General features: G+C 41.4%; 1 protein-coding gene across 2 annotated transcripts in view; it reads right to left on the reverse strand.

Moving 5' to 3' along the window:
• The window catches only part of LOC129863653 (interleukin-6 receptor subunit beta-like), a 61,659-nt gene that overhangs the window by 21,881 nt on the left and 13,253 nt on the right, over positions 1 to 26,525 (reverse strand). For both annotated transcript variants that reach the window (XM_055935779.1, XM_055935780.1), the window contains 6 exons: positions 24,775 to 24,916; positions 24,434 to 24,588; positions 24,186 to 24,340; positions 23,622 to 23,781; positions 23,321 to 23,403; positions 8,991 to 9,228 (listed from right to left, as the gene is read on the reverse strand). In XM_055935779.1, coding sequence (XP_055791754.1) covers positions 8,991 to 9,228; positions 23,321 to 23,403; positions 23,622 to 23,781; positions 24,186 to 24,340; positions 24,434 to 24,588; positions 24,775 to 24,916 — 933 coding nt within the window. The remainder of the gene's footprint in view (positions 1 to 8,990; positions 9,229 to 23,320; positions 23,404 to 23,621; positions 23,782 to 24,185; positions 24,341 to 24,433; positions 24,589 to 24,774; positions 24,917 to 26,525) is intronic.

The raw sequence follows: 26,525 nt of genomic DNA on the forward strand, positions 1-26,525 counted from the left end.
ATAACATGGCTACAACTCCTTCATACCTATCACCACTACAATAGTGTAAGACACATTGACGTGTAGTAAAACTACTACAGGCCCCCTTTGGATATGGTTTGAGGTCGACATCACTTCTTACTGACCTCCAGGCATTGACATGAAAACAATCTGATGGCGTCAGACTCATTCTGGCTAGGGGATTTTCATTGAATCATGTTAGTGACCAATGTATAATCTATTCTGTGTGTTTATGTAATTCTGTGTGAGTATTTAGTTAGTAAATAAATAATTAAGCCAATTTGTGCATGGCTGATTCATCATGGAGAATAGGGTTCATGCAGATTTGAAGTCAACGGCGTTCAGAATTAGACTGATGAGGTAATAATGGTAATTAATGGATGACTGTTATAACGATATATTTATATATAAACTCCGCAAAATAGAAACATCCCTTTTACAGGACCCTGTCTTTCAAAGAATTTGTAAAAATCCCAATAACTTCATAGATCTTCATTGTAAAGGGTTTAAGCACTGTTTCCCATGTTTGTTCAATGAACCATAAACAATTAATAAACACCTGTGGAACGGTCGTAAAGACACTAACAGCTTACAGACGGTGGGCAATTAAGAACACTGTTATGAAAACTAAGGATACTAAAGAGGGCTTTCTGCTGACTCTGAAAAACACAAAAAGAAAGAAACAAGAAACAAAATAAAGATGCCCAAAGTCCCAGCTCATCTGCGTGAAAGTGCCTTAGGCATGCTGCAAGGAGGCATGAGGACTGCAGATGTGGCCAGGGCAATAAATTGCAATGTCCGTACTGTGAGACGCCTAAGACAGAGCTTCAGAGAGACAGGACGGACAGCTGATCGTCCTCACAGTGGCAGACTGTGTGTAACAACACCAGCACAGGATCGGTACAGCCGAACATCACACCTGTGGGACAGGTACAGGATGGCAACAACAACTGCCCGAGTGACACCAGAAACACACAATCCCTCCATCAGTGCTCAGACTGTCCGCAATAGGCTGAGAGAGGCTGGACTAAGGGCTTGTAGGCCTGCTGTAAGGCAGGTCCTAACCAGACATCACCGGCAACAATGTCGCCTATAGGCACAAACCCACTGTCGCTGGACCAGACAGGATTGGAAAAAAGTGCTCTTGACTGACGAGTTGTGGTTTTGTCTCACCAGGGGTGATGGTTGGATTCGCGTTTATCGTCGAAGGAATGAGCGTTATACCGAGGCCTGTACTCTGGAGCGGGATCGATTTGGAGGTGGAGGGTCCGTCATGGTCTGGGGCGGTGTGTCACAGCATCATCGGACTGAGCTTGTTGTCATTGCAGGCAACCTCAACACTGTGCGTCCCAGGGAAGACATCCCCCTCCCTCATGTGGTACCCTTCCTGCAGGTTCATCCTGACATGACCCTCCAGCATGACAATACCACCACCCATACTGCTCGTTCTGTGCGTGATTTCCTGCAAGACAGGAAGGTCAGTGTTCTGTCAAGGCCAGCGAAGAGCCCGGATCATGTCTGGGACCTGTTGGATCGGAGGGTGAGGGCTAGGGCCATTCCACCCAGAAATGTCCGGGAACTTGCAGGTGCCTTGGTGGAAGAGTGGGGTAACATCTCACAGCAAGAACTGGCAACTCTGGTGCAGTCCATGAGGACTGTACTTAATGCAGCTGGTGGCCACACCAGATACTGACTTACTTTTGACCCCCCCCTTTGTTCAGGGAAAAATTATACATTTTCTGTTAGTCACATGTCTGTGGAACTTGTTCAGTTTATGTCTCACTTGTTCAGTTTACAGTATATCACAAAAGTGAGTATACCCCTCACATTTTTGTAAATATTTGAGTATATCTTTTCATGTGACAACACTGAAGAAATGACACTCTGCTACAATGTAAAGTAGTGAGTGTACAGCTTGTATAACAGTGTAAATTTGCTGTCCCCTCAAAATAACTCAATACACAGCCATTAATGTCTAAACCGCTGGCAACAAAAGTGAGTACACCCCTAAGTGAAAATGTCCAAATTGGGCCCAAAGTGTCAATATTTTGTGTGGCCACCATCATTTTCCAGCACTGCCTTAACCCTCTTGGGCATGGAGTTCACCAGAGCTTCACAGGTTGCCACTGGAGTCCTCTTCCACTCCTCCATGATGACATCACGGAGCTGGTGGATGTTAGAGACCTTGCACTCCTCCACCTTCCGTTTGAGGATGCCCCACAGATGCTCAATAGGGTTTAGGTCTGGAGACATGCTTGGCCAGTCCATCACCTTTACCCTCAGCTTTATTAGCAAGGCAGTGGTCGTCTTGGAGGTGTGTTTGGGGTCTTTATCATGTTGGAATACTGCCCTGCGGCCCAGTCTCCGAAGGGAGGGGATCATGCTCTGCTTCAGTATGTCAAGTACATGTTGGCATTCATGGTTCCCTCAATGAACTGTAGCTCCCCAGTGCCGGCAGCACTCATGCAGCCCCAGACCATGACACTCCCACCACCATGCTTGACTGTAGGCAAGACACACTTGTCTTTGTACTCCTCACCTGGTTGCCGCCACACACGCTTGACACCATCTGAACCAAATAAGTTTATCTTGGTCTCATCAGACCACAGGACACGGTTCCAGTAATCCATGTCCTTAGTCTGCTTGTCTTCAGCAAACTATTTGCGGGCTTTCTTGTGCATCATCTTTAGAAGACGCTTCCTTCTGGGACGACAGCCATGCAGACCAATTTGATGCAGTGTACGGCGTATGGTCTGAGCACTGACAGGCCGACCCCCCACCCCTTCAACCTCTGCAGCAATGCTGGCAGCACTCATACGTCTATTTCCCGAAGACAACCTCTGGATATGACGCTGAGCACGTGCACTCAACTTCTTTGGTCGACCATGGCGAGGCCTGTTCTGAGTGGAACCTGTCCAGTTAAACCGCTGTATGGTCTTGGCCCCCGTGCTGCAGCTCAGTTTCAGGGTCTTGGCAATCTTCTTATAGCCCAGGCCATCTTTATGTAGAGCAACAAAAAACATTTTCAGATCCTCAGAGAGTTCTTTGCCATAAGGTGCCATGTTGAACTTCCAGTGACCAGTCAGTATAAGGGAGTGTGAGAGCGATGACACCAAATTTAACACACCTGCTCCCCATTCACACCTGAGACCTTGTAACACTAACGAGTCACATGACACCGGGGAGGGAAAATGGCTAATTGGGCCCAATTTGGACATTTTCACTTAGGGGTGTACTCACTTTTGTTGCCAGCGGTTTAGACATTAATGGCTGTGTGTTGAGTTATTTTGAGGGGACATCAAATTTACACTGTTATACAAGCTGTACACTCACTACTTTACATTGTAGCAAAGTGTCATTTCTTCAGTGTTGTCACATGAAAAGATATACTCAAATATTTACAAAAATGTGAGGGGTGTACTCACTTTTGTGATATACTGTATGTCTCACTTGTTGAATCTTGTTATGTTCATACAAATATTTACACATTAAGTTTGCTGAAAATAAACGCAGTTGACAGTAAGACGTTTCTTTTTTTGGTGAGTTTATATATAGTCAACTACTCACCACATTTTATGCACTGCAGTGCTAGCTAGCTGTAGCTTATGCTTTCAGTACTATATTAATTCTCTGATCCTTTGATCAAGTGGACAACATGTCAATTCATGCTGCAAGGAGGACGTCCTCCGGAAGTTGGCATAATTACTGTGTATGTCTATGGAAGGGAGTGAGAACAACGAGCCTCGTAGGTTTTGTATTGAAGTCAATGTACCCAGAGGAGGACAGAAACTAGTTGTCCTCCAGCTACACCATGGTGTAACCTTACGGAGTGCTTTTGAGCCTACTGTAGACCATCGCAAAACAGTGCGTTTTAATCAATTATTTGGTAACGTGAATATATTTAGTATAGTTTTATGAAAAAAGGTTAACTTTTTTAATGTTTCATTATTTTCATAAAATTCACTGAGGATGGTCCTCCCCTTCCTCCTCTACAAAGCCTCCACTGATGTACTTGATAGTGAAATACATTTTTTATCAATACTATTGAAATTGTGAAATTTTTCCAATGACTCAAGAGTCTAATTTACCTGCTTATGAAATTGAGCACATTTATAGATAGTCAACTTTGAATTAGAATGTAATTGAAACTGTACAGGCTATGGACTGTTTGATGTCAGTCATCATTGGAGTACCTGTGCTGGAGGACATCTGCAAGTCAGCTGAAGATGAATGGGCTGTATAACATAATGGGGTTTATCACAATGTGTAGCCTGATAGAGACACTTCAACCATTGATCAGAGTTATTGATCCTCTAGCTTTTACGTCACAAAGAAATGGATGGTCCAGTTTTCAAAGATAGTGGTTTCATTCTGCTTTTGTACACACAAAGATCAGTCGATAGATTTGATTAATCTTGTTTCTTCTCTGGATTTGCCTCCCTCCCCTACAATTTCTAGAAAGCTGACCACTCTGATTGGTCCCAGAAACCGATGGGTTGAGCCAGAGCTGGCCCATATATGACTTTATAAATGTGATACTCTGGTTAAAGACGATCCAAATGCAGATTATTTTGTTTTGTATAATACCCCTCATATTGAAGTTACAAAAAACGAATTCTAGATGGCAGATTCATACTGAATGTATGTAGCGATTGATATGTAAAGTAAGCAGACAGGCTGGTTTTAATTCAGATCAAGCGTTTACCTTCTATACACTCATAACAGATGACTACACAACTTTATTTATGGAGTTTACAGTGCCTTCGGAAAGTACTCAGACCCCTTGACTTTTTCCACATTTGTTATGTTACAGCCTTATTCTAAAATGTATTAAATACAACAACAAAAATCCTCAGCTAATCTACACACAATACCCTAAAATGACAAAGCATGAACAGGTTTTTTAGACATTTTTGCAAAATGTATTAAAAAAATATTATATATAAATATTTACATAAGTACTCAGACCCTTTTCTATGAGACTCGAAATTGAGTTCAGGTGCATACTGTTTCCATTTATCCTTGATGTTTCTACAACTTGGAGTCCACCTGTGGTAAATTCAGCAAAAACCAAGCCACGAGGTTCAAGGAATTTCCCGTAGAGCTCCAAGACAGGATTGTGTCGAGGCACAAATCTGGGGAAGGGTACCAAAAGAATCTGCAGTCACCAAGTTTGGAACCACCAAGACTCTTCTTAGAGCTGGCCAGCCGGCCAAACTGAGCAATCGTGGGAGAAGGGCCTTGGTCAGGGAGGTGACCAAGAACCCGAAGGTCACTCTGACAGAGCTCCAGAGTTCCTCTGTGGAGATGGGAGAACCTTCCAGAAGAACAACCATCTCTGCAGCACTCCACCAATCAATCCGTTATGGTAGAGTGGCCAGACGGAAGCCACTCCTCTATAAAAGGTGCATGACAGCCCGCATGGAGTTTGTCAAAAGGCTCCTAAAGACTCTCAGACCATGAGAAACCAGATTCTCTGGTCTCATGAAACCAAGATTGAACTCTTTGGCCTGAATGCCAAGCATCATGTCTGGAGGAAACCTGGCACGATCCCTATGGTGAAGCATGGTGGTGGCAGTATCATGCTGTGGTAATGTTTTTCAGCAGCAGGAACTGGGAGACTAGTCAGGATCTAGGGAATGATGAACGGAGCAAAGTACAGAGAGATCCTTGATGAAAAACTGCTCCAAAGTGCTCAGGACCTCAGACAGTAATCACAGCCAAAAGTGCTTCAGCAAAGTACTGAGTAAAGGGTCTGAATACTTACCGTAATTGCTGGACTATTAAGCGCACCTGAATTTAAGACGCACCCACTGAATTTAAAAAAAAGAAGGTATTTTGTACATAAATAAGCCGCACGTGTCTATAAGCCGCAGGTGCCTACCGGTACATTGAAACAAATGAACTTTACACAGCCTTTAAACGAAACACGGCTTGTAACAAAAATAAATAGGCTTTAACGAAACACGTCTTGTAACAAAAATAAATAGGCTTTAACGAAACAGGCTTGTAACATTTTTTTTTTTTTTTTTTAAATAGCAGTAAACAGTAGCCTACCAAGAAAGTCCTTGGTCACTATCTTCCTCCTGTGCACTGAAACCACTGAAGTCATCTCCTTTGGTGTCGGAGTTGAATAGCCTCAGAATTGCTTCAGCCGATGTTGGATCGTTTTCATTGTGCTCTCCTCACTTTCATCCGGAGGCAAATTCCCCGCTGAGCTTATGCTGCCCTCTTCAATACGCAGCAGCTCCACACTGTCAGGACCCACTGGCAGACTTGACCATAAATCGCTCTCCGCATGCGGCCCGTTTTAGTGAAGGATTTCTCCCCACTTGTCATCCAAGCCTCATTTTCTAGTTCGGGCCATCTGCTTTTCTTTCCTCTGAAAGCTTTTGTTGTCTTTTTGCACTTAGTCAGTTTCTCACGCTGCTGTTTCCAACGTCTTATCATCGACTCATTAAGGCCAAGCTCCCGTGCAGCAGCTCTATTTACTTTTCAAACAGCCAGATCGATCGCCTTCAAATTGAAAGCTGCATCATATGCATTTCTCCGTGTCTTTGCCATGATGAGGGTGACAAAATGACTACCGTAATCAGAATGATGGAAAGTTTGAGCGCGCTCGATTTACTTCACATTATGTGACGGTGCTCAGTTTTTTGGCGGCATGAATTTGTGAAAGCGGGAAAAATCCATAAATTAGCCGTGTCATTGTATAAAGCGCAAGGTTCATAGCGTGGGAAAAAAGTAGCGGCTTATAGTCCGGAAATTACGGTATGTAAATGTGATCGTTTTTAAAATTTTATACATTTGCTTAGTCATGAGGAATTGTGTAGTTTGATGAGGGGAAAAAACAATATAATCAATTTTAGAAGAAGGCTGTAATGTAACAATGTGTAAATAGTCGAGGGGTCTGAATACTTTCCGAATGCACTGTATAAAGTTAAATATTGTTGGTTGGATTGGGAATTTTGGGGGTGGTTGCCTTTGGCTACAACCCTGTGTGTGTGCCTTGACGGTAGGTAAGGAAGTGAGTTATTATATCAAATCGCAATTGCAACCATTGTAAAGTACAGTTCATCAGAACAGTCTATAAATTATTCACACGATAAAACAATCTTGGAGAATTAAAGCAAAAATGCCGACGTGTTCTCCACATATAATGTGCACCAAACTCGTAACTCCCAATAATTTTTTTGTTGTAAAACAGCAATTGTTTAGTCAGGTGTGAATATCTAACCCAGAATGCAGTCGTTATGAACTTTTGTGATGCTGTGTCTATCAATGTTGAAATAACTTTCTCTCTCTTACTGAAAAATTGCCTTTGGAGATATTCGGTTTCCATCAGAGAGCGACGATACACACTGAACAAACATAAGCGCAACATGTAAAGTGTTGATCCCATGTTTCATGAGCTGAAATAAAAGAGCCCAGAAATGTTCCATATACACGAAAAGCTTACAGAGATAACGTGACGAGATCCTGAGGCCCATTGTCGTGCCATTCATCCGCCGCCATCACCTCATGTTTCAGCATTAAATCTAGAATCGGCTTCCTGTTTCGCAACAAAGCATCCCTCACTCATGCTGCCAAACATACCCTCGTAAAACTGACTATCCTACCGATCCTTGACTTCGGTGATGGCATTTACAAAATAGCCTCCAACACTCTACTCAGCAAATTGGATGTAGTCTATCACAGTGCCATCCGTTTTGTCACCAAAGCCCCATATACTACCCACCACTGCGACCTTGGCTGGCCCTCGTTTCATATTCGTTGCCAAACCAACTGGCTCCAGGTCATCTATAAGTCTTTGCTAGGTAAAGCCCCGCCTTATCTCAGCTCACTGGTTACCATAGCAGCACCCACCCATAGCACGCGCTCCAGCAGGTATGTTTCACTGGTTCCCCCAAAGCCAACTCCTCATTTGGCCGCCTTTCCTTCCAGTTCTCTGACTTGAACGAATTGCAAAAATCACTGAAGCTGGAGACTTAGATCTCCCTCACTAACTTTAAGCATCAGCTGTCATAGCAGCTTACCGATCATTGCACCTGTACATAGCCCAACTATAAATAACCAATCTGTAAATACTACCTCATCCACATTTGTAAATAGCCCACCCAACTCCCTCATGCCCATACGGTTATTTATTTTTTTGCTCCTTTGCACCCCAGTATCTCTACTTGCACATTCATCTTCTGCACATCCATCACTCCAGTGTTTAATTGCTAAATTGTAATTATTTCACCACTATGGCCTATATATTTCCTTATCTCCCTAATCTTACTACATTTGCACACACTGTATGTAGACTTTTCTATTGTGTTATTGACTGTATGCTTGTTTATCCCATGTGTAACTCTGTGTTTGTGTCGCACTGCTTTGCTCCATTTTAGCCAGGTCGCAGTTGCAAATGAGAACTTGTTCTACCTGGTTTATCTGGTTAAATAAAGCTGAAATAAAAATAAATAATTCACGGACCGAATGTCGCAAGGATGTGTACACAATTCCTGGAAGCTAAAAATGTCCCAATTCTTCCACGTTCTGCATACTCAACAGACATGTCACCCATTGAGCATGTGTGGGATGCTCTGGATTGGCGCGTTCCAGTTCGCGCCAATATCCAGCAACATCGCACAGCAATAAGACAACATTCCACAGTCCACAATCAACAGCCTGATCAAATCTATGCGAAGGAGATGTATTGCGCTGCATGAGGAAAATGGTGCACACCAGATACTGACCGTTTTTTTTTGCCCATACCAACAGATGCATATCTGTATTCCCAGTCATGTGAAATACATAGATTAGGGCTTAATACATTTATTTACATTGACTGATTTCCTTATGAACTGGAACTGTAATCTTTGAAAATGTTGCATTTATATTTTTGTTCAGTATATTATTACCCAACATTGTTCATTATCATTGGTAAGATTGAGAAGGAGGTATGAGTGTAACACCCTAGTGTATAGCTGACAAGGTCAACATACCGTGTGTCAATTCTGGGATGACCAAAGACGCTTGGGGAGACTCGCCAACAGAATTCCAGGCCTTCAATTCAATGAGGCCTCTTCTCTTGTCAGACCAGGGAATCTGGTAAAGGGGGATAATTTTCCTCTCTTGCGACCTAGAATCCAGGTCAGAGTCATTGACCGCCACAGTCTCCCAGGTTCCATCTTGGATCTTGATGCTGTAGCCCCGTATCCTTCCATTGGACTCCACTGGATCCTGTAGTAGGGAAAAGAAGAAGGCAACAATCAATCACCTGTTATTATTCAAGCCGTAGATAGAGCTGATAATAAATCAGTAGTATAGAGAACAACAGTGCGAGTCATACAGTAATACCCATAAAACTTAGCGGTCAAACACGGAAATGGTTCCAATAATTTTTTCACCATACACTTTCACATTTGGGATTTTATAACCTTTTCAAATAAGGTATTTCATATAGGGTTACCCTAGCATAACTTTTTGAGAACCATGTAAATCTCTCTCGGACATTTTTTTAGATTGCCTAAAAAAAAAAATGTTTTTTGATGTGTGTCAAATATACACAAATGTCAAATATACACTGAACAAAAATATAAAAATGCAACAAGTGTTGGTCCCATGTTCATTGAGCTGGGAAAAAAAGGTTATTTCTCTCAAATTTTGTGCACAAAAGCAAGTGAGCATATCTCTTTTATCAAGACAATCTATCCACCTGACAAGTGTGGCATATCAATAAGCTGATTAAACAGCATGATTATTACACTGGTGCACCTTGTGCTGGGGACAATACATGGCCACTCTAAAATGTGCAATTGTATCACAACACAATGCCACAGATGTCTCAAGTTGAGGGAGAGTGAAATTGGCATGCTGACTGCAGGAATGTCCACAAAAGCTGTTGCAAGATAATTGAATGTTCATTTCTCTACCATGAGCCACCTCCAACGTCATTTTAGAGAAAGACTTACAACTGCAGACCACGTGTATGGCGCTGTGTGGGCAAGCGGTTTGCTGATGTCAACGTTGTGAACAGAGTGCCCCATGGTGGCGGTGGGGTTATGGTAAGGGCAGGCATAAGCTACGGACAACAAACACAATTCCATTTTATTGATAGCAATTTGAATGCACAGAGATACCGTGATGAGATACTGAGGCCCATTGTCGTGCCATTCATCCGCCGCCATCACCTCATGTTTCAGCATAATGCTGCAAGTCCCCATGTCCCAAGGATCTGTACATGAATCCTGGTAGCTGAAAATGTCCCAGTTCTTCCATGGCCTGCATACTCACCAGACATGTCAGTCATTGAGCATGTTTGGGATGCTCTGGATCGACATGTACAAGAGCATGTTCCAGTTCCAACCAATATCCAGCAACTTCGCACAGCCTTTGAAGAGGAGTGGGTCAACATTCCACAATCTACAATCAACAGCCTGATCAACTCTATACGAAGGAGAAGTGCCGCGCTGCATGAGGCAAATGGTGGTCATACCAAATGCTGACTGGTTTTCTGATTGCCAAAACTACTTTTTATTTTTATGGTATCTATGACCAACATATACATATCTTTATTCCCAGTCATGTGAAATCCATATATTAGTGCTTTTTGTTCAGTATACGTCAACAATCCTTATCCAAAAGGACACTTCTTCTATGGATTATATTTTGTGAAAATCAGTCCTTTTATGGCTGGGTTTTGTGAGGAATCACTCGTTTGTAACTCACTCACCAAAAATCACAATTTGCGGTTTACATTGTGTCATTTGTGCTGGTCCAATTTGTATAATGGAAAAGCAGAAAAATCTGTGCGCTCTCACAGTGTAATTATGGTTGCTTTTCAATGTCTCAGGATTGTGGCATTGATAAATAAATAATTGAATATTTACTTCAAGTCAGGTGTTATGTATAAAAAGGCATATGTAGGCATTATTTACTATTTTGAATGAAAAAAAAAAAAATGCAATTGTTGGGAGTTAATGTGTTTGACGTGATTGATAGGTGACTAGGTGCATTCTTGTCAAATAAATATGCTTATTCATGGTTATGGATACATTCTGCATTGAGATTCTGGCTTTGAATCTGCAAAGGAACATGTCAACAAGTTACTTCTGAATTGCTTGAATACAGCAGTGCATTCTGACAGCATGAATTGAAATAGATTTTACCTCGTTCATATAGTTGGCAGACATTGTGAGTGAAAGCACCGCCAGCATTCAAAAGTGACCAAAACATCAGCCAGGAAGCATAGGAACTGAGAAGTGGTCTGTGGTCACCATCTGCAGAACCATTCCTTTTTTGGGGGTGTCTTACTAATTGCCTATAATTTCCACCTTTTGTCTATTCCATTTGCACAACAGCATGTTAACTTTATTGTCAATCAGTGTTGCTTCCTAAGTGGACAGTTTGATTTCACAGAAGTGTGATTGACTTAGAGTTACATTGTGTTGTTTAAGTGTTCCCTTTATTTTTTTGAGCAGTGTATATTGAGCTTTACGATGGATGAATATCCAATTATCCACTGATGTGACTGTTGTTTAACTTGCTTTGAACAATAGACACACACAATAACATGATTTGATTGCAAACTTCTCCGGAGAGCTAACGCTTTGCATTGATTACATACCTGTATCCCGGGGATCCAATTCTAATCTGTCCGAGACAATCTCCCAAACTGTGCTTTTAGATCGCAGTGATATAATTTCGCTTGAAAGCATCGGCAGGCTCTTCAAAAGAGCATGACGTGCTTTCAGAACTACAATTATCACTCCCATTCGTCTTGTCTCATTTCCTTAACAAAAAGAGGCAGTGAAAACAAACTTGCATTACTTTGCACACTATTCTGTATGAAAGAGGAATCTTGCTACCTAAATGGCTATAAGAGGAAGGTGGGGAAAACCAAATACATTTTGGGTCAAAACTCACCATTTCCTATAAACTGTGTAGATACTTTCGATGTGGATTCAATGTTGTGCTCCCAGTGACATGTCAACTATTATTGTGAGATATACAGCACCAGTCAAAAGTAGAACACACCTACTCATTCAAGTGTTTTTCTTTTTCTTTTTTACTATTTTCTACACCGTAGATTAACAGCGAAGACATCAAAACTACAAAACATGTAACCCCAAAAAAGTATTAAACAAATCAAAATATATTATTTATATTTGAGATTCTTCAAAGTAGCCACCCTTTGCTTTGATGACAGCTTTGCACACTCTTGGCACTCTCTCAACCAGCTTCATGAGGTAGTCAACTGGAATGCATTTCAATTAAGTGTGCCTTGTGAAAAGTTAATTTGTGGAATTTCTTTCCTTGTTAATGCATTTGAGCCAATCAGTTGTGTTGTGACAAAGTAGGGGTGGTATACAGAAGATAGCCCTATTTGGTAAAAGACCAAGTCCATATTATGGCAAAAACAGCTCAAATAAGCAAAGAGAAACAACAGTCCATCATTACTTTAAGACATAAAGGTCAGACAATCCAGAGAATTTCAAGGACTTTGAAAGTTTCTTCAAGTGCAGTCGCAAAAACCATTAAGCACTATCAGGAAACTGGCTCTCATGAGGACCAGCAGAGGAATGGAAGACCCATAGTTACCTCTGCTGCAGAGGATAAGTTCATTAGAGTTACCAGCGTCGGAAATTGCAGCCCAAATAAATGCTTCACAGAGTTCAAGTAACAGACATCTAAACATCAACTATTCAAGACTGTGAATCAGGCCTTCATGGTCAAATTGCTGCAAAGAAACCACTACTAAAAAGACACCAATAATAATAAGAGACTTGCTTGGGCCAAGAAAAACAAGCAATGGACATTAGACCGGTGGAAATTTGTCTTTTGGTCTGGTGTCCAAGTTGGAGATTTTTGAATTCGACCGCCGTGTCTTTGTGAGACGTGGTGTGGGTAAACGGATGATCTCCGCATGTGTATTTCCCACCGTAAAGCATGGAGGATTAGGTGTTCTGGTGTGGGGGTGCTTTGCTGGTGACACCGTCTGTGATTCATTTCGAATTCAAGGCATACTTAACTAGCATTGGCTACCACAGCATTCTGCAACGATATGCCATCCCATCTGGTTTGGGCTTAGTGGAACTATCATTTGTTTTTCAACAGGACAATGACCCAACACACCTCCAGGCTGTGTAAGGGCTATTTTAACAAGGAGAGTGATGGAGTGCTGCATCAGATGACAAACACTTTTTTGGTTACTACATGATTCCATATGTGTTATTTAATAGTTTTGATGTCTTCACTATTATTCTACAATGTAGAAAATATAAAAAAATATAAAAAAATACCTTTGTATGAGTAGGTGTTCTAAAAATTGACCGGTAGTGTATATTAGCCATTTCTGAGACTCCTAACCAATTGTGCTATAGTTCGTTTTTTCGCGTTATTTGTACATAATGTTTCTGCCACCGTCTCGTATGACCAAAAATAGCTTCTGGATATCAGGACAGCGATTACTCACCGCGTAATGGACAAAGATTTTTTCTTTCACAAGTCGGACGTGAAGGATTTACCTCAGACACCCGACAAGGGCCCGTCATTCGCATGAAGAAGAGATATCAGGGACGTAGGTCGGGGTGCCTTGTAAGGATCCGACGCGAGTGGGTAATCTTCCTCTACCATCAGTCCTATTAGCCAACGTGCAATCATTGGATAATACAATGGAGGAGCTCCGATCAAGACTATCCTACCAACGGGACATTAAAAACTGTAATATTTGTTTCACTGAGTCCTGGCTGAACGACGACATGGATAAGATACAGCTGGCTGGGTTTTCCGTGCATCGGCAAGACAGAACAGCTACCTCCGGTAAGACAAGGGGTGGCGGTCTGTGTCTATTTGTAAATAACAGCTGGTGCACAAAATCAAGTATTAAGGAAGTCTCAAGATTTTCCTAGCCTGCGGTAGAGTATCTCATGATAAGCTGTAGAGCACACTATCTACCAAGGGAGTTCATCTATATTTATCGTAGCTGTCTATTTACCACCACAAACCGATGCTGGCACTAAGACCGCAATCAACGAGTTGTATAAGTCCATAAGCAAATAAGAAAATGCTCATCCAGAGGTGGCGCCACCTCCTGGTGGCTGGGGACTTTAACGCAGGGAAACTTAAATCGGTTTCACCTAATTTGATGACGGGTAGACCGTCACTGTAAAAAATAATTTGTTCTTAACCGACTTGCCTAGTTAAATAAAATGAATTCTACCAGCATGATACATGTGCAACCAACTTTACTCCACACACAGACGCGTACAAAGCTCTCCGTCACCCTCCATTTGGCAAATCTGACCATAACTACCCTCCTGATTCCTGCTTACAAGCTAAATCTAAAGCAGGAAGTACAAATGACTCGCTCAAAACGGAAGTGGTCAGATGACGCAGATGCTAGACTACAGGACTGCTTTACTAGCACAGACTAGAATATGTTTTCTTCTTCTTCCGATGGCATTTTTTAATTTAAAAATGATTTCACTTTTATTTAACCAGGTAGGCCAGTTGAGAACAAGTTCTCATTTACAACAGCGACCTGGCCAAGATGAAGCAAAGCAGTGCGACAAAAACACCACAAGAGTTACACATGGGATAAACAAATATACAGTCAATAACACAATATAAACATCTGTATACAGTGTGTGCAAATGAAGTAAGGAGGTAAGGCAATAAATAGGTTAATAGTGGTGAAGTAATTACAATTTAGCAATTTACACTGGAGTGATATATGTGCAGATCTGGATGTGCAAGTAGAAATACTGGTGTGCAAAAGAGCAAAAAAACAAATATGGGGATGAGGTAGGTAGTTGGATGGGCTAATCACAAATGGGCTGTGTACAGCTGCAGTGATCAGTAAGCTGTTCTGACAGCTGACACTTAAAGTTAGTGAGGGAGATAAGTCTCCAACTTCAGTGATTTTTCCATTGACGAGTACACCACATCCGTCACTGGCTTCATCAATAAGTGCATCGATGAAGTCGTCCCCACAGTACCGTACGTACCCCAACCGGAAGCCATGGATTACTGGCAACATCCGCATTGAGCTAAAGGGTAGAGCTACCGCTTTCAAGGAGCGGGACTCTAACCCGGATGCTTATAAGAAATCCCACTATGCCCTACGACAAACCATCAAAACAGACAAAGCGTCAATTCAGGACTAAGATTGAATCGTATTACACCGGCTCCGACGCTCGACGGATGTGGCAGGGCTAACAAAGTATTACGGACTACAAATACAAAGGGAAGCAGACACGAGCTGCCCAGTCACACGAGCCTACAAGATGAGCTAAATGACTTCTATGCTCGCTTCGAGGCAAGCAACACTGAAGCATACATGAGAGCAACCGGTTAACATGCCTAAATGACTACCGACCCATAGCACTCACGTCTGTAGCCATGAAGGGCTTTGAAAGGCTGGTCATGGCTCACATCAACACCATTATCCCAGAAACCCTAGACCCACTCCCTAGACCCGCCTCATCAGATCCACAGATAATGCAATCTCTATTGCACTCCACACTGCCCTTTCCCACCTGGACAAAAGGAACACCTACATGAGAATGCTGTTCATTGACTACAGCTCAGCCTTCAACACCATAGTACCTCAAAGCTCATCAATAAGCTAAGGAACCTGGGACTAAACACCTCCCTCTGCAACAAGATCCTGGACTTCCTGACGGGCCACCCCCAGGTGGTAAGGGTAGATAACACATCTGCCACGCTGATCCTTAACACTGGGGCCCCTCATGGGTGCGTGCTCAGCCCCCTCCTGTACTCCCTGTTCACCCATGACTGCATGGCCAATGCACAACTCCAACACTATCATTAACTTTGCAGACCAAAGTAGTGGACCTGATCACAGACAACAAGACAGCCTATAGGGAGGAAGTCAGAGACCTGGCAGTGTGGTGCCAGGATAACAACCCCTTTCTCAACGTGATCAAGACAAAGGAGATGATTGTGGACTACCAGAAAAGGAGGACTGACCACGCCCCCCTTCTCATCACCAGTGCTGTAGTGGAACAGGTAGAGAGCTTCAAGTTCCTTGGTGTCAACATCACCAACGAACTATCATGTTCCAAACACACCAAGACAATCGTGAAGAGGGCACGACATTGCCTATTCTCAGGAGACTGAAAATGGGCCCTGGCATGGGTCCTCAAAAGTTATTTAGCTGCACCATCGAGAGCATCCTGACTGGTTGCATAACCGCCTGGTATGGCAACTGCTCGGCCTACGATGACAAGGCTCTACAGTCGTGGCCAAATGTTTTGAGAATGACACAAATAGTAATTTTCACAAAGTTTGCTGCTTCAGTGTCCTTAGATATTTTTGTCAGATGTTACTATGGAATACTGAAGTATAATTACAAGCATTTCATAAGTGCCAAAGGCTTTTATTGACAATTACATGAAATTGATGCAAAGAGTCAATATTTGCAGTGTTGACCCTTCTTTTTCAAGACCTCTGCAATCTGCCCTGGCATGCTGTCAATTAACTTCTGGGCCACATCCTGACTGATGGCAGCCCATTCTTGCATAATGTTTGTCCACCCGCCTCTTGAGGATTGACCACAAGTTCTCAATGGGATTAAGGTCTGGGGAGTTTGCTGGCCATTGACCCAAAATATCAATGTTTTGTTCCCCGAGCCACTTAGTTATCACTTTTGCCTTATGGCAAGGTGCTCCATCATGCTGAAAAGGGCATTGTTCGTCACCAAACTGTTCCTGGATGGTTGGGAGAAGTTGCTCTCGGAGGATGTGTTGGTATCATTCTTTATTCATGGCTGTGTTCTTAGGCAAAATTGTGAGTGAGCCCACTCCCTTGGTTGAGAAGCAACCCCACACATGAATGGTCTCAGGATGCTTTACTGTTGGCATGGCACAGGACTGATGGTAGCGCTCACCTTGTCTTCTGAGGACAAGCTTTTTTCCAGATGCCCCAAACAATCGAAAAGGGGATTCATCAGAGAAAATGACTTCACCCCAGTCCTCAGCAGTCCAATCCCTGTACCTTTTGCAGAATATCAGTCTGTCCCTGATGTTTTTCCTGGAGAGAAGTAGCTTCTTTGCTACTCTTCTTGACACCAGGCCATCCTCCAAAAGTCTTCGCCTCACTGTGTGTGCAGATGCACTCACACCTGCCTGCTGCCATTCCTGAGCAAGCTCTGTACTGGTGGTGCCCCGATCCCGCAGCTGAATCAACTTTAGGAGACGGTCCTGGCACTTGCTGGACTTTCTCGGGCGCCCTGAAGCCTTCTTCACAACAATTGAACCGCTCTCCTTGAAGTTCTTGATGATCCGATAAATGTTTGCTTTAGGTGCAATCTTACTGGCAGCACTATCTAGCACTAGAAGAACAATGATTCCAAGCACCACCCTCCTTTTGAAGCTTCCAGTCTATTATTCGAACTCAATCAGCATGACAGTGATCTCCAGCCTTGTCCTCATCAACACTCACACTGGGTGTTAACGAGAGAATCATTGACCTGATGTCAGCTGGTCCTTTTGTTGCATGGCTGAATTGCAGTAGAAATGTTTTTGGGGGGATTCAGCTCATGTGCATGGCAAAGAGGGACTTTGCAATTAATTGCAATTCATCTGATCACTCTTCATAACATTCTGGAGTATATACAAATTGACACCATACAAACTGAGGCAGCAGACTGAAAATTAATATTTATGTCATTCTCAAAACTTTTTGCCACGACTGTTTAGAGGGTAGTGCGTACGGCCCTAAAAATCAACCTGTCCACTCAAGAGGAAGCTTCTCACTGTAACCAGTGTCTGTAATCTGGTTCAGGTTATTAATCAACCTACCAGGGTGTTTGCAAACAAGATCATCCACATGTATCGATCACATTTGACTAATACTGTAGAACTTTTTTCTAAAGCTGTAGCCGTACCCATTTGATGCAGTGATCACAATATAGTGGCTATATTGTGAGAGAAAAATTACATATTTACCTGATTTGTTTAATATTAATAGTTAACAATTAACCTCTTGACGCTAGGGTTCAGATTTATTATTATTATTTTTTTTTAAATAACGTTCCCAAGGTAAATGGACTATTTCTCAGGTCCAGATCGTAGAATATGCATATCATTTACAGATTAGGATAGAAAACACTCCAAAGTTTCCAAAACTGTCAAAATATTGTCTGTGAGTATAACAAAACTGATTCTGCAGGCGAAAACCTGAGAAAATCTAACCCGGAAGTGATCAAAATAAAATCTGTGTTTCCTGGCCTGTCTTTCTTCCATTTAAAGGGGTATCAAGCAGATTCCTTTTCCAATGGCTACCTCAGGCTGTGACCAGGCTTTAGACATAGTTTCAGGCTTTTATTTTGAAAAATGGGCGAGATTTTCCAAAAGTAGTCAGGTGTCCTCTGAATAGTTCCTACGCGCGAGAGGGTAGCTCTCCATTTGCTTTTTCTCTCTTATTGAATAGGTTACGGTCGAAATATTATCGATTATGTTTGTTAACATGTTGAGGACAGAGGGCGCTGTTTTCACTTTGGGGGAAAATCGTGCCCAATTTAAATGGCCTCGTACTCAATTCTTGCTCGTACAATATGCATATTATTATTACTATTGGATAGAAAACACTCTCTAGTTTCTAAAACCGTTTGAATTATATCTGTGAGTAAAACAGAACTCATTTTGCAGCAACCTTCCTGACAGGAAGTGGAAAATCTGAAATCGATGCTCTGTTCTAGGGCCTGCCTATAAATGTCCTTGATATTTATTAATATACATGCACTTCATACGTCTTCCACTAGATGTCAACAGGCAGTGAGAGAAGAAATTGAGTGTGTAACTTGATCTGGGGTCGAATGAAAGCTCTTGGAATGACGTGTCACCAGTTTTCTGTTTTCTGGAGCGCGCGAGAAGGGACCTGGTATTGCCTTCTGAAAAGCTGTCGTTATAGACGACTAATATCTCCGGCTTTGATTTTATTTGATAAATGTGACAATATCATCGTAAAGTATGTTTTTTCAATATAGTTTTATTAGATTATTGAAATTTATTCGGGACGTTAGGCGTGTTGCGCCTTTGTTCAGGAAGGAGAGCTTCACGCTACTTTGCTAGCTTTCCGTGCTAATTGACTGGAGAAGAGGACATTCTAAAACCAAACAACGATTGTTCTGGACAAAGGACCCCTTGTACAACATTCTGATGGAAGATCATCAAAAGTAGGACCCATTTTATGATGTTATTTCATATAGCTGTCGTACATGTGTACTAGTAGTTTGCGTCCAGGTTTTGGGCACGCTCTCGCCATAACGTAAACTGCATATCGTAATGAAGTTATTTTTAGAATTCTAACACGGCGATTGCATTAAGAACTAGTGTATCTATCATTTCCTATACAACATGTATTTTCTAGTAACGTTTATGAATAGTTATTTGGTCAGAATAGTTGAGTGTCATAAAAATATAAAACTGATTTATAAACTGATTTATACCACAAATATGCAAATGTTTCGAACAAAACATAGATTTATTGTATAACATGTTATAAGACTGTCATCTGATGGTTGTTTCTTGGTTAGTTTGGTTGGTTCTTGGTTAGTTAGGTTGGCTTTGTGCATGCTACCTGTGCTGTGAAAAATGTCTGTCCTTTTTTGTATTTGGTGGTGAGCTAACATAAATATATGTGGTGTTTTCGCTGTAAAACATTTTAAAAATCGGACATGTTGACTGGATTCACAAGATGTGTATCTTTCATTTGCTGTATTGGACTTGTTAATGTGTGAAGGTTAAATATTTCTCAAAAATATATTTTGAATTTCGCCCTCTGCCTTTTCAGTGGAATGTGGGAGGAGTTCCGCTAGCGGAACCCCAGTGCCAGACAGGTTAAAAACAACCTGAGGATTGATTATAAAAAACATTTGACATGTTTCTACGACCATTACGGATACTTTTTGGAATGTTCGAACGGAACGACTCTTTGGTTTTCTGAACATAACGCGCAACCCAAATGGCGTTTTTTTGTTATAAAAGTAATATTTATCGAACAAAAATAACATTTATTGTGTAATTGTGAGTGCAAACATCCGAAGATTATCAAAGGTAAGCGATTAATTTTATTGCTTTTCTGACTTCCGTGACCATGCTAATTTGGGGCTAGCTGTTGTAGCATTGATTGAAACACTCACATAAGCTTGGATTTCTTTCACTGTAAAGCATATTTTCAAAATCTGACACGATAGGTGGATTAACAACAAGCTAAGCTGTGTTTTTGTATATTTCACTTATATTTCAACAAACAGAAGAAGAAACTGTATTATGAAGCCAAGATAAAAAAATTAAATAATAATTTGACGTACTCAAGTTATGGGCAGAAAGACAAATTCAACTCCATTTTTCCTCGAATCAGATGGCTTATTCATCACAAAACCATTTGATGTTGCCAATTATTTGAATGATTACTACATTGGCAAAGTGGGAAAACTTAGGGGGAAAATGCCAACAAAGAACAGTGAGCCATCCTATTCATGCTTAAAAAAACTAATAATGAAAGAAAAGCATTGCAAGTTTGAGAGAGGTGGAAGAATTAATGTTATCATTCAATAATGACAAACTTCCTGGCATCGACAACATAGATGGAAATTTACTGATGATGGTAGCTGCATCTATGGCCACTCCTATCTGTCAGATCTTTAATCTGAGCCTAGAGGAAAGTCTTTGTCCTCAGGCCTGGAGGAAAGGCAAAGTCATTCTGCTACCCAAGAGTGGTAAAGTGGCCTTTACTGGTTCTAATAGCCGACCTATCAGCTTGCTGCCAGCTCTGGGAAAAATTGTGTACACAAAATTGTTCTATTTCTCTGTAAACAAATTTACAACAGGACTTTCAGCATGCTTATAGAGAAGGGCACTCAACATGTACTGCACTGACAGAAGATTGTGGGAGCTGTACTGTTAGATTTTAGTGCAGCCTTTGATATTATTGACCATAACGTGGTATTGAAAAAATGTATGTGTTAAGGCTTCTGAATTCAGAGCTATCTATCTAATAGAACTCAAAGCGTTTTCTTTAATGGAGGCTTCTCTAATGTCAAACATGTAAAGTGTGGTGTACCGCAAGGCAGCTCTCTAGGCCCTCTACTCTTTTCTATTTTTACCAATGACCTGCCACTGCCATTAAAACAAAGCATGTGTGTCCATGTATGCTGATGATTCAACCATATACGCATCAGCAACCACAGCTAATGAAGCCACTGAAACCCTTAACAAAGACTTGCAGCCTGTTTTGGAATGGGTGGCCAGTAAAAAAAAAACTGTCCCTGAAAATCTCTAAAACAAAGAGCATTATATTTGGTAGAAATCATTCCCTAAGTTCTAGACCTCAGCTGAATCTGGTTCGGATTAGTGCAGCTGTTGAACAGGTTGAGGGGACTAAATTATTTGGAGTTACCTTAGATTGTGAACTGTCATGATCAAAACATATAGATTCAATGGTTGTAAAGATGGGGAGAGGTCTGGCCCAAAATAGAGCGCCACATCTTGCTCTTCATTGTAATCAGAGGGCTGATATAAATACTATGCATGCAAATCTCTCTTGGTTAAGAGTTGATTAGAGACTGACTGCATCACTTCTTTTATAAGAAACATTGTGTAGAAAATGCAAAATAATTTGCATAGTCAATTTACACACAGCTCTGACACACACACTTACCCCACCAGACATGCCACCAGGGCTCTTTTCACAGCCCCCAAATCCTAAACAAATTCCATAAAGCGTACAGTATTATACAGAGCCAGTATTGCATGGAACTCCATTCTATGTCATATTGCTCAAGTGAACAGCAAACTTGATTTTAAAAAACAGATAAAGCAACAACTCACCGCACCGTGCCCTATTTGACATAGTTTATGCGTATGTACTGATATTGTAGGCTACGTGTGCCATTTGGTAAATAAAAAAAATGCATACCGTTGAAGTCGGAACTTTACATACAACTTAGCCAAATACATTTGAACTCAAACTCAGTTTCACAATTCCTGACACTTAATCCCAGTAAAAATTAACCCCGTTTTAGGTCAGTTAGGATTACCACTTTATTTTAAGAATGTGAAATGTCAGAATAATAGTAGCTGTCAGGAGGAATTCACCCAACTTATTGTGGGAAGCTTGTGGAAGTCTAGTGGAAACATTTGACCCAAGTTAAACAATTTAAAGGCAATGCTACCAAATACTAATTGAGTGTATGTAAACTTCTGACCCACTGGGAATGTGATGAAAGGAATAAAAGCTGAAATAAATAATTCTCTCTACTATTATTCTGACAATTCACATTCTTAAAATAAAGTGGTGATCCTAACTGATCTAAGACAGGGTTAATTTTTACTGGGATTAAATGTCAGGAATTGTGAAAAACGGAGTTTAAATGTAGTTGGCTAAGGTGTATGTAAACTTCCGACTTCAACTGTAGCTCTGCTTGCAGTGATAATGACTATCAAAATGTACATAACCAGATATATAACCAGCAGTCTATGGTCTAGCTACCGGTATACTCACCATCACTGGGGTCCAACGAAATCCAACCACCTTTCTGCATGGTAGGGTATTATGCAGAGCATGGAAACCATAGTTGGCTGTGCATCCTGCTGGAAGGAATCCGTCTCGAAACGTCCGTGAGCCTTTGAACACGTTGGGGGCGATGAAACAATGGAGCCCCATTCAATGAAGGGAAGCGAAGTGGGCTGAGGGGCAATTTGCACGTGGAGCTTCACAAAAAGGGGCATGAATTGTTGACAATTGTATTCCAAACCCAACTTTAAATGTACTCGTTGTGACGGGCACTCAGGTTCCAAACTCTGTTTTAGAAGAGACTGGCGATATGACAAATGATCCTATTTACACTTTGTAGTCAATTTTGACACTAGAATACATTTTCTGACTCATATCGATACCACATAGGCCGTTTCCAAAGGGATTAGTTGTTTTTTAGGGCAGTCACTCTTATATCACCTGTGCCAGCACAGATGAAACTAATCACTGACTAACGAGGCAACCAGTGCAACACGTCCTGCCCAACGAGGATGATTCCAATCAGTGTTCGTCAACACCTAAACAGAACCAACCTCAAAACTAAAATCAAAGCCTGGAAGTCACCTTGTCCGAGATAGATTTACATGGTTATCAAAATGTAACCCTACACAAAACACTGACCTTCTTTGAAGTATTTGAGAAATTCCCTATTAGAAAAGAATGGTGAAAAAAAAACCTATTGCAATCATTTCGATGTTTGACCACTAGGTTTTATGGGTATTATGACGACATCACTGTGGCACTCTATTTTCAGTATGGCCTTCATTACCTTACACATCACTTGCACTCTCCGCTCACTTTTGACTTGGCTGGGAAGGACGACTCTCCATAGGTCTGGCTTACTTGTAGGCTCTAGGCAAAGAACAGAGCCGAAATCGATACAACTCAGCCATCCGAGATATGACAAACTGAGCAGTCCATTGACTAGCTACCTGGATCACACTCACGATTGTTGAACTAAATCACTCATACACTGACTTCACATATGAGTTCTACAGCTCAACATGGTTGGCCACAATGCTAAATGAAACATATTAGAATGATATATGCGTGTTGTCATGGATACTCACTGTCCTCTGGGGTCCTGGCGGTAGAGTTAGCGCTCCAGTCACTCCAATAGCCATAGCCCCTATAATGAATGCATCGCACCTGCACTACATACTCCGTGTCCGGCTTGAGGTACTGAAGACGGAAAGACTCCTTGTAGCTTTCGGTGTCATTTGGGGGTACCTAAAAGAGTCAATTAAATGGATATAATGACAAACGGAGCCGAGGGCAACAATGTGTCATATTACAGTTCATTTGCAACACCAACAATACAAGTAGAATGTATGATTCACTGTTGATAACACCTATCAGAATAAGGATAGGATAGATGGCTTTAAACATGAGAGACATTTCACTCCAACGTTAGCCAGATGTTTACACACCTTATAACAAGTCTAACTTCAAGCCCATGCCATACACACCCCATGCCATCGGTTGTGTAGATCATACTATATTCCTTTACCAGGAAATTAGATGATACTTATCCTTTCATTTTGGGATTAAGGTTGGCTCCGTAATCAACATTAGTCTACTTCTGAGGTCTAAAGAATATCCTTTGAACATGTATTGTGATTGTGGCTATTTACCTCAGTCCAGTCTCGAGAGCCCACAGTGCAGAACCTGATGTTGTATTTCAGCGTTACATAGGTTACATGGATAGGGTGCTTCCAACGCACTAAGAGAGTCCTGGAAAAGTTATTCTCGGAAATAATATTGACATCTGATGGGGGATTCGTTTTCACTGCAAAACAGGACAAACCATTAAACTATATGGGGGAGGTGATAATCATTGTAACCTCAAGGGCAATCAGAAAATACATTTCACTCTACCTACCCAAATCAGCAGCAAAAATATCCAGAATGTCAGATCGAACCTTCCCCAACTTGTTTTCAACTTCTACCCATATAGCAAGTTCCATGAAGCTTGGAAAGGTATCGAAGTCGATGTATCCACAGCTTCTGTGAGCTTTGCTGCTCTTATTTGAACCACTGAATAAACACAACAATGATCTACATTGTTAAACGATCAGAAATCAGTAATTAACAAATCGCATACACTGTCTAAGAACCTTGATATTTAAGGGGTTCTCAGAACTGAAGCCAGGTTTTCCATTCACCGATTTGAAAAATAATGTTTGTATCCACCATGTATCTAACCTTATGTATGACACTCACATTAGACTGCCAAACAAGGTATAAGTCGTTTTCAGCATCTCGTCTCTTGTCCCAGGCTGCCATGTGCACGTCACGTTGGAGGAAATCTTTCGGCCAAACTGGACAGCCATGCAGGACAGGTTCGCAGGCTTCTCAGGGGGATCTGACCAATAAACCAAACAGCTGCCATTATTTCATGTGAGAGAAACATACCAACGGCCATGTACCTACTGCACTGAGCAGGATGGGGTCAAAATTCATTTCGATTCAGGAAGTCAGTTGAAATTCACTTCCTCAATTGAAAACCGAATTGAACCCAAACCTGACAGTGAGAAAGCTTTAGGATCATTCAGTGTGAACATGAAAGACCGGAAAATTGTTAAAGACTACAGCCACGATCTGCTGCTACTCTGTGCTGTACCCCATCTCTATATTTATATTTGGCTTAACTACACTGCTTGTAATGACTATATCCTGTCTTCTAATACATGTACCACCTAATAGGATTTTGTTTTATTTTGTGTATGTGAATTAACTTTTGTTTTGTCCTCTAAATTGGCCATCCCATTCAACAGTACAATGAATGTCATTGTTTGTATTGCTGTCTTTTTTACTTTATTTTTATTGGAAAATAATAAACATATTCTATTTTTTTTTTTTTAAAGACTCCAGCCACAGACTGTTCTCTCTGCTTCCACATGGCAAGTGGTACCAGAGCATCAAATCAAATGTATATACAGTGGGGAGAACAAGTATTTTATACACTGCTGATTTTGCAGGTTTTCCTACTTACAAAGCATGTAGAGGTCTGTAATTTTTATCATAGGTACACTTCAACTGTGAGAGACGGAATCTAAAACAAAAATCCAGAAAATCACATTGTATGATTTTTAAGTAATTCATTTGCATTTTATTGCATGACATAAGTATTTGATACATCAGAAAAGCAGAACTTAATATTTGTTACAGAAACCTTTGTTTGCAATTACAGAGATCGTACGAGAACCATGATATGAAGAAAATGTGGTCTATTTCAGAAGAACAGAATAGCATACTCCAAGTTGTCCTTATGTTAGGTCCTGAATGTTGAGTACCCCCACAACATCACGTTCACGGTGGGAACCACACATGCGGAGACCATCCGTTCACCTACTCTGCGTCTCACAAAGACATGTCGGTTGGAACCAACAATCTCAAATCTGGACTCATCAGACCAAAGGACAGAATTCCACCAATCTAATGTCCATTGCTCGTGTTTACTGGTCCAAGCAAGTCTCTTCTTATTATTGGTGTCCTTTAGTAGTGGTTTCTTTGCAGCAATTCGACCATGAAGGCCTGATTCACACAGTCTCCTCTGAACAGTTCATGTTAAGATGTGTCTGTTACTTGAACTCTATGAAGCATTTATTTGGGCTGCAAATTCTGAGGCTGGTAAATCTAATGAACTTATCCTTTGCAGCAGAGATTTGGGTCTTCCATTCCTGTCTGGGTCCTCATGAGAGCCCGTTTCATCATAGGGCTTGATGTTTTTTGCACCTGTACTTGAATAAACTTTCAAAGGGCTTGAAATGTTCCCACATTGACTTCCCTTCATGTCTTAAAGTAATGGACTGTCGTTTCTCTTTGCATATTTGAGCTGTTCTGGCCATAATATGGTATTTTACCAAATAGGGCTATCTTCTGTATACCACCCCTACCTTGTCACAACACAACGGATTGGCTCAAACGCATTAAGAAGGAAAGAAACCGCACAAATGAACTTAACCAGGCAC

Source organism: Salvelinus fontinalis, chromosome 10 (genome assembly GCF_029448725.1).
Source record: "Salvelinus fontinalis isolate EN_2023a chromosome 10, ASM2944872v1, whole genome shotgun sequence".
In the NCBI taxonomy this organism is placed as follows: Eukaryota; Metazoa; Chordata; class Actinopteri; order Salmoniformes; family Salmonidae; genus Salvelinus; species Salvelinus fontinalis.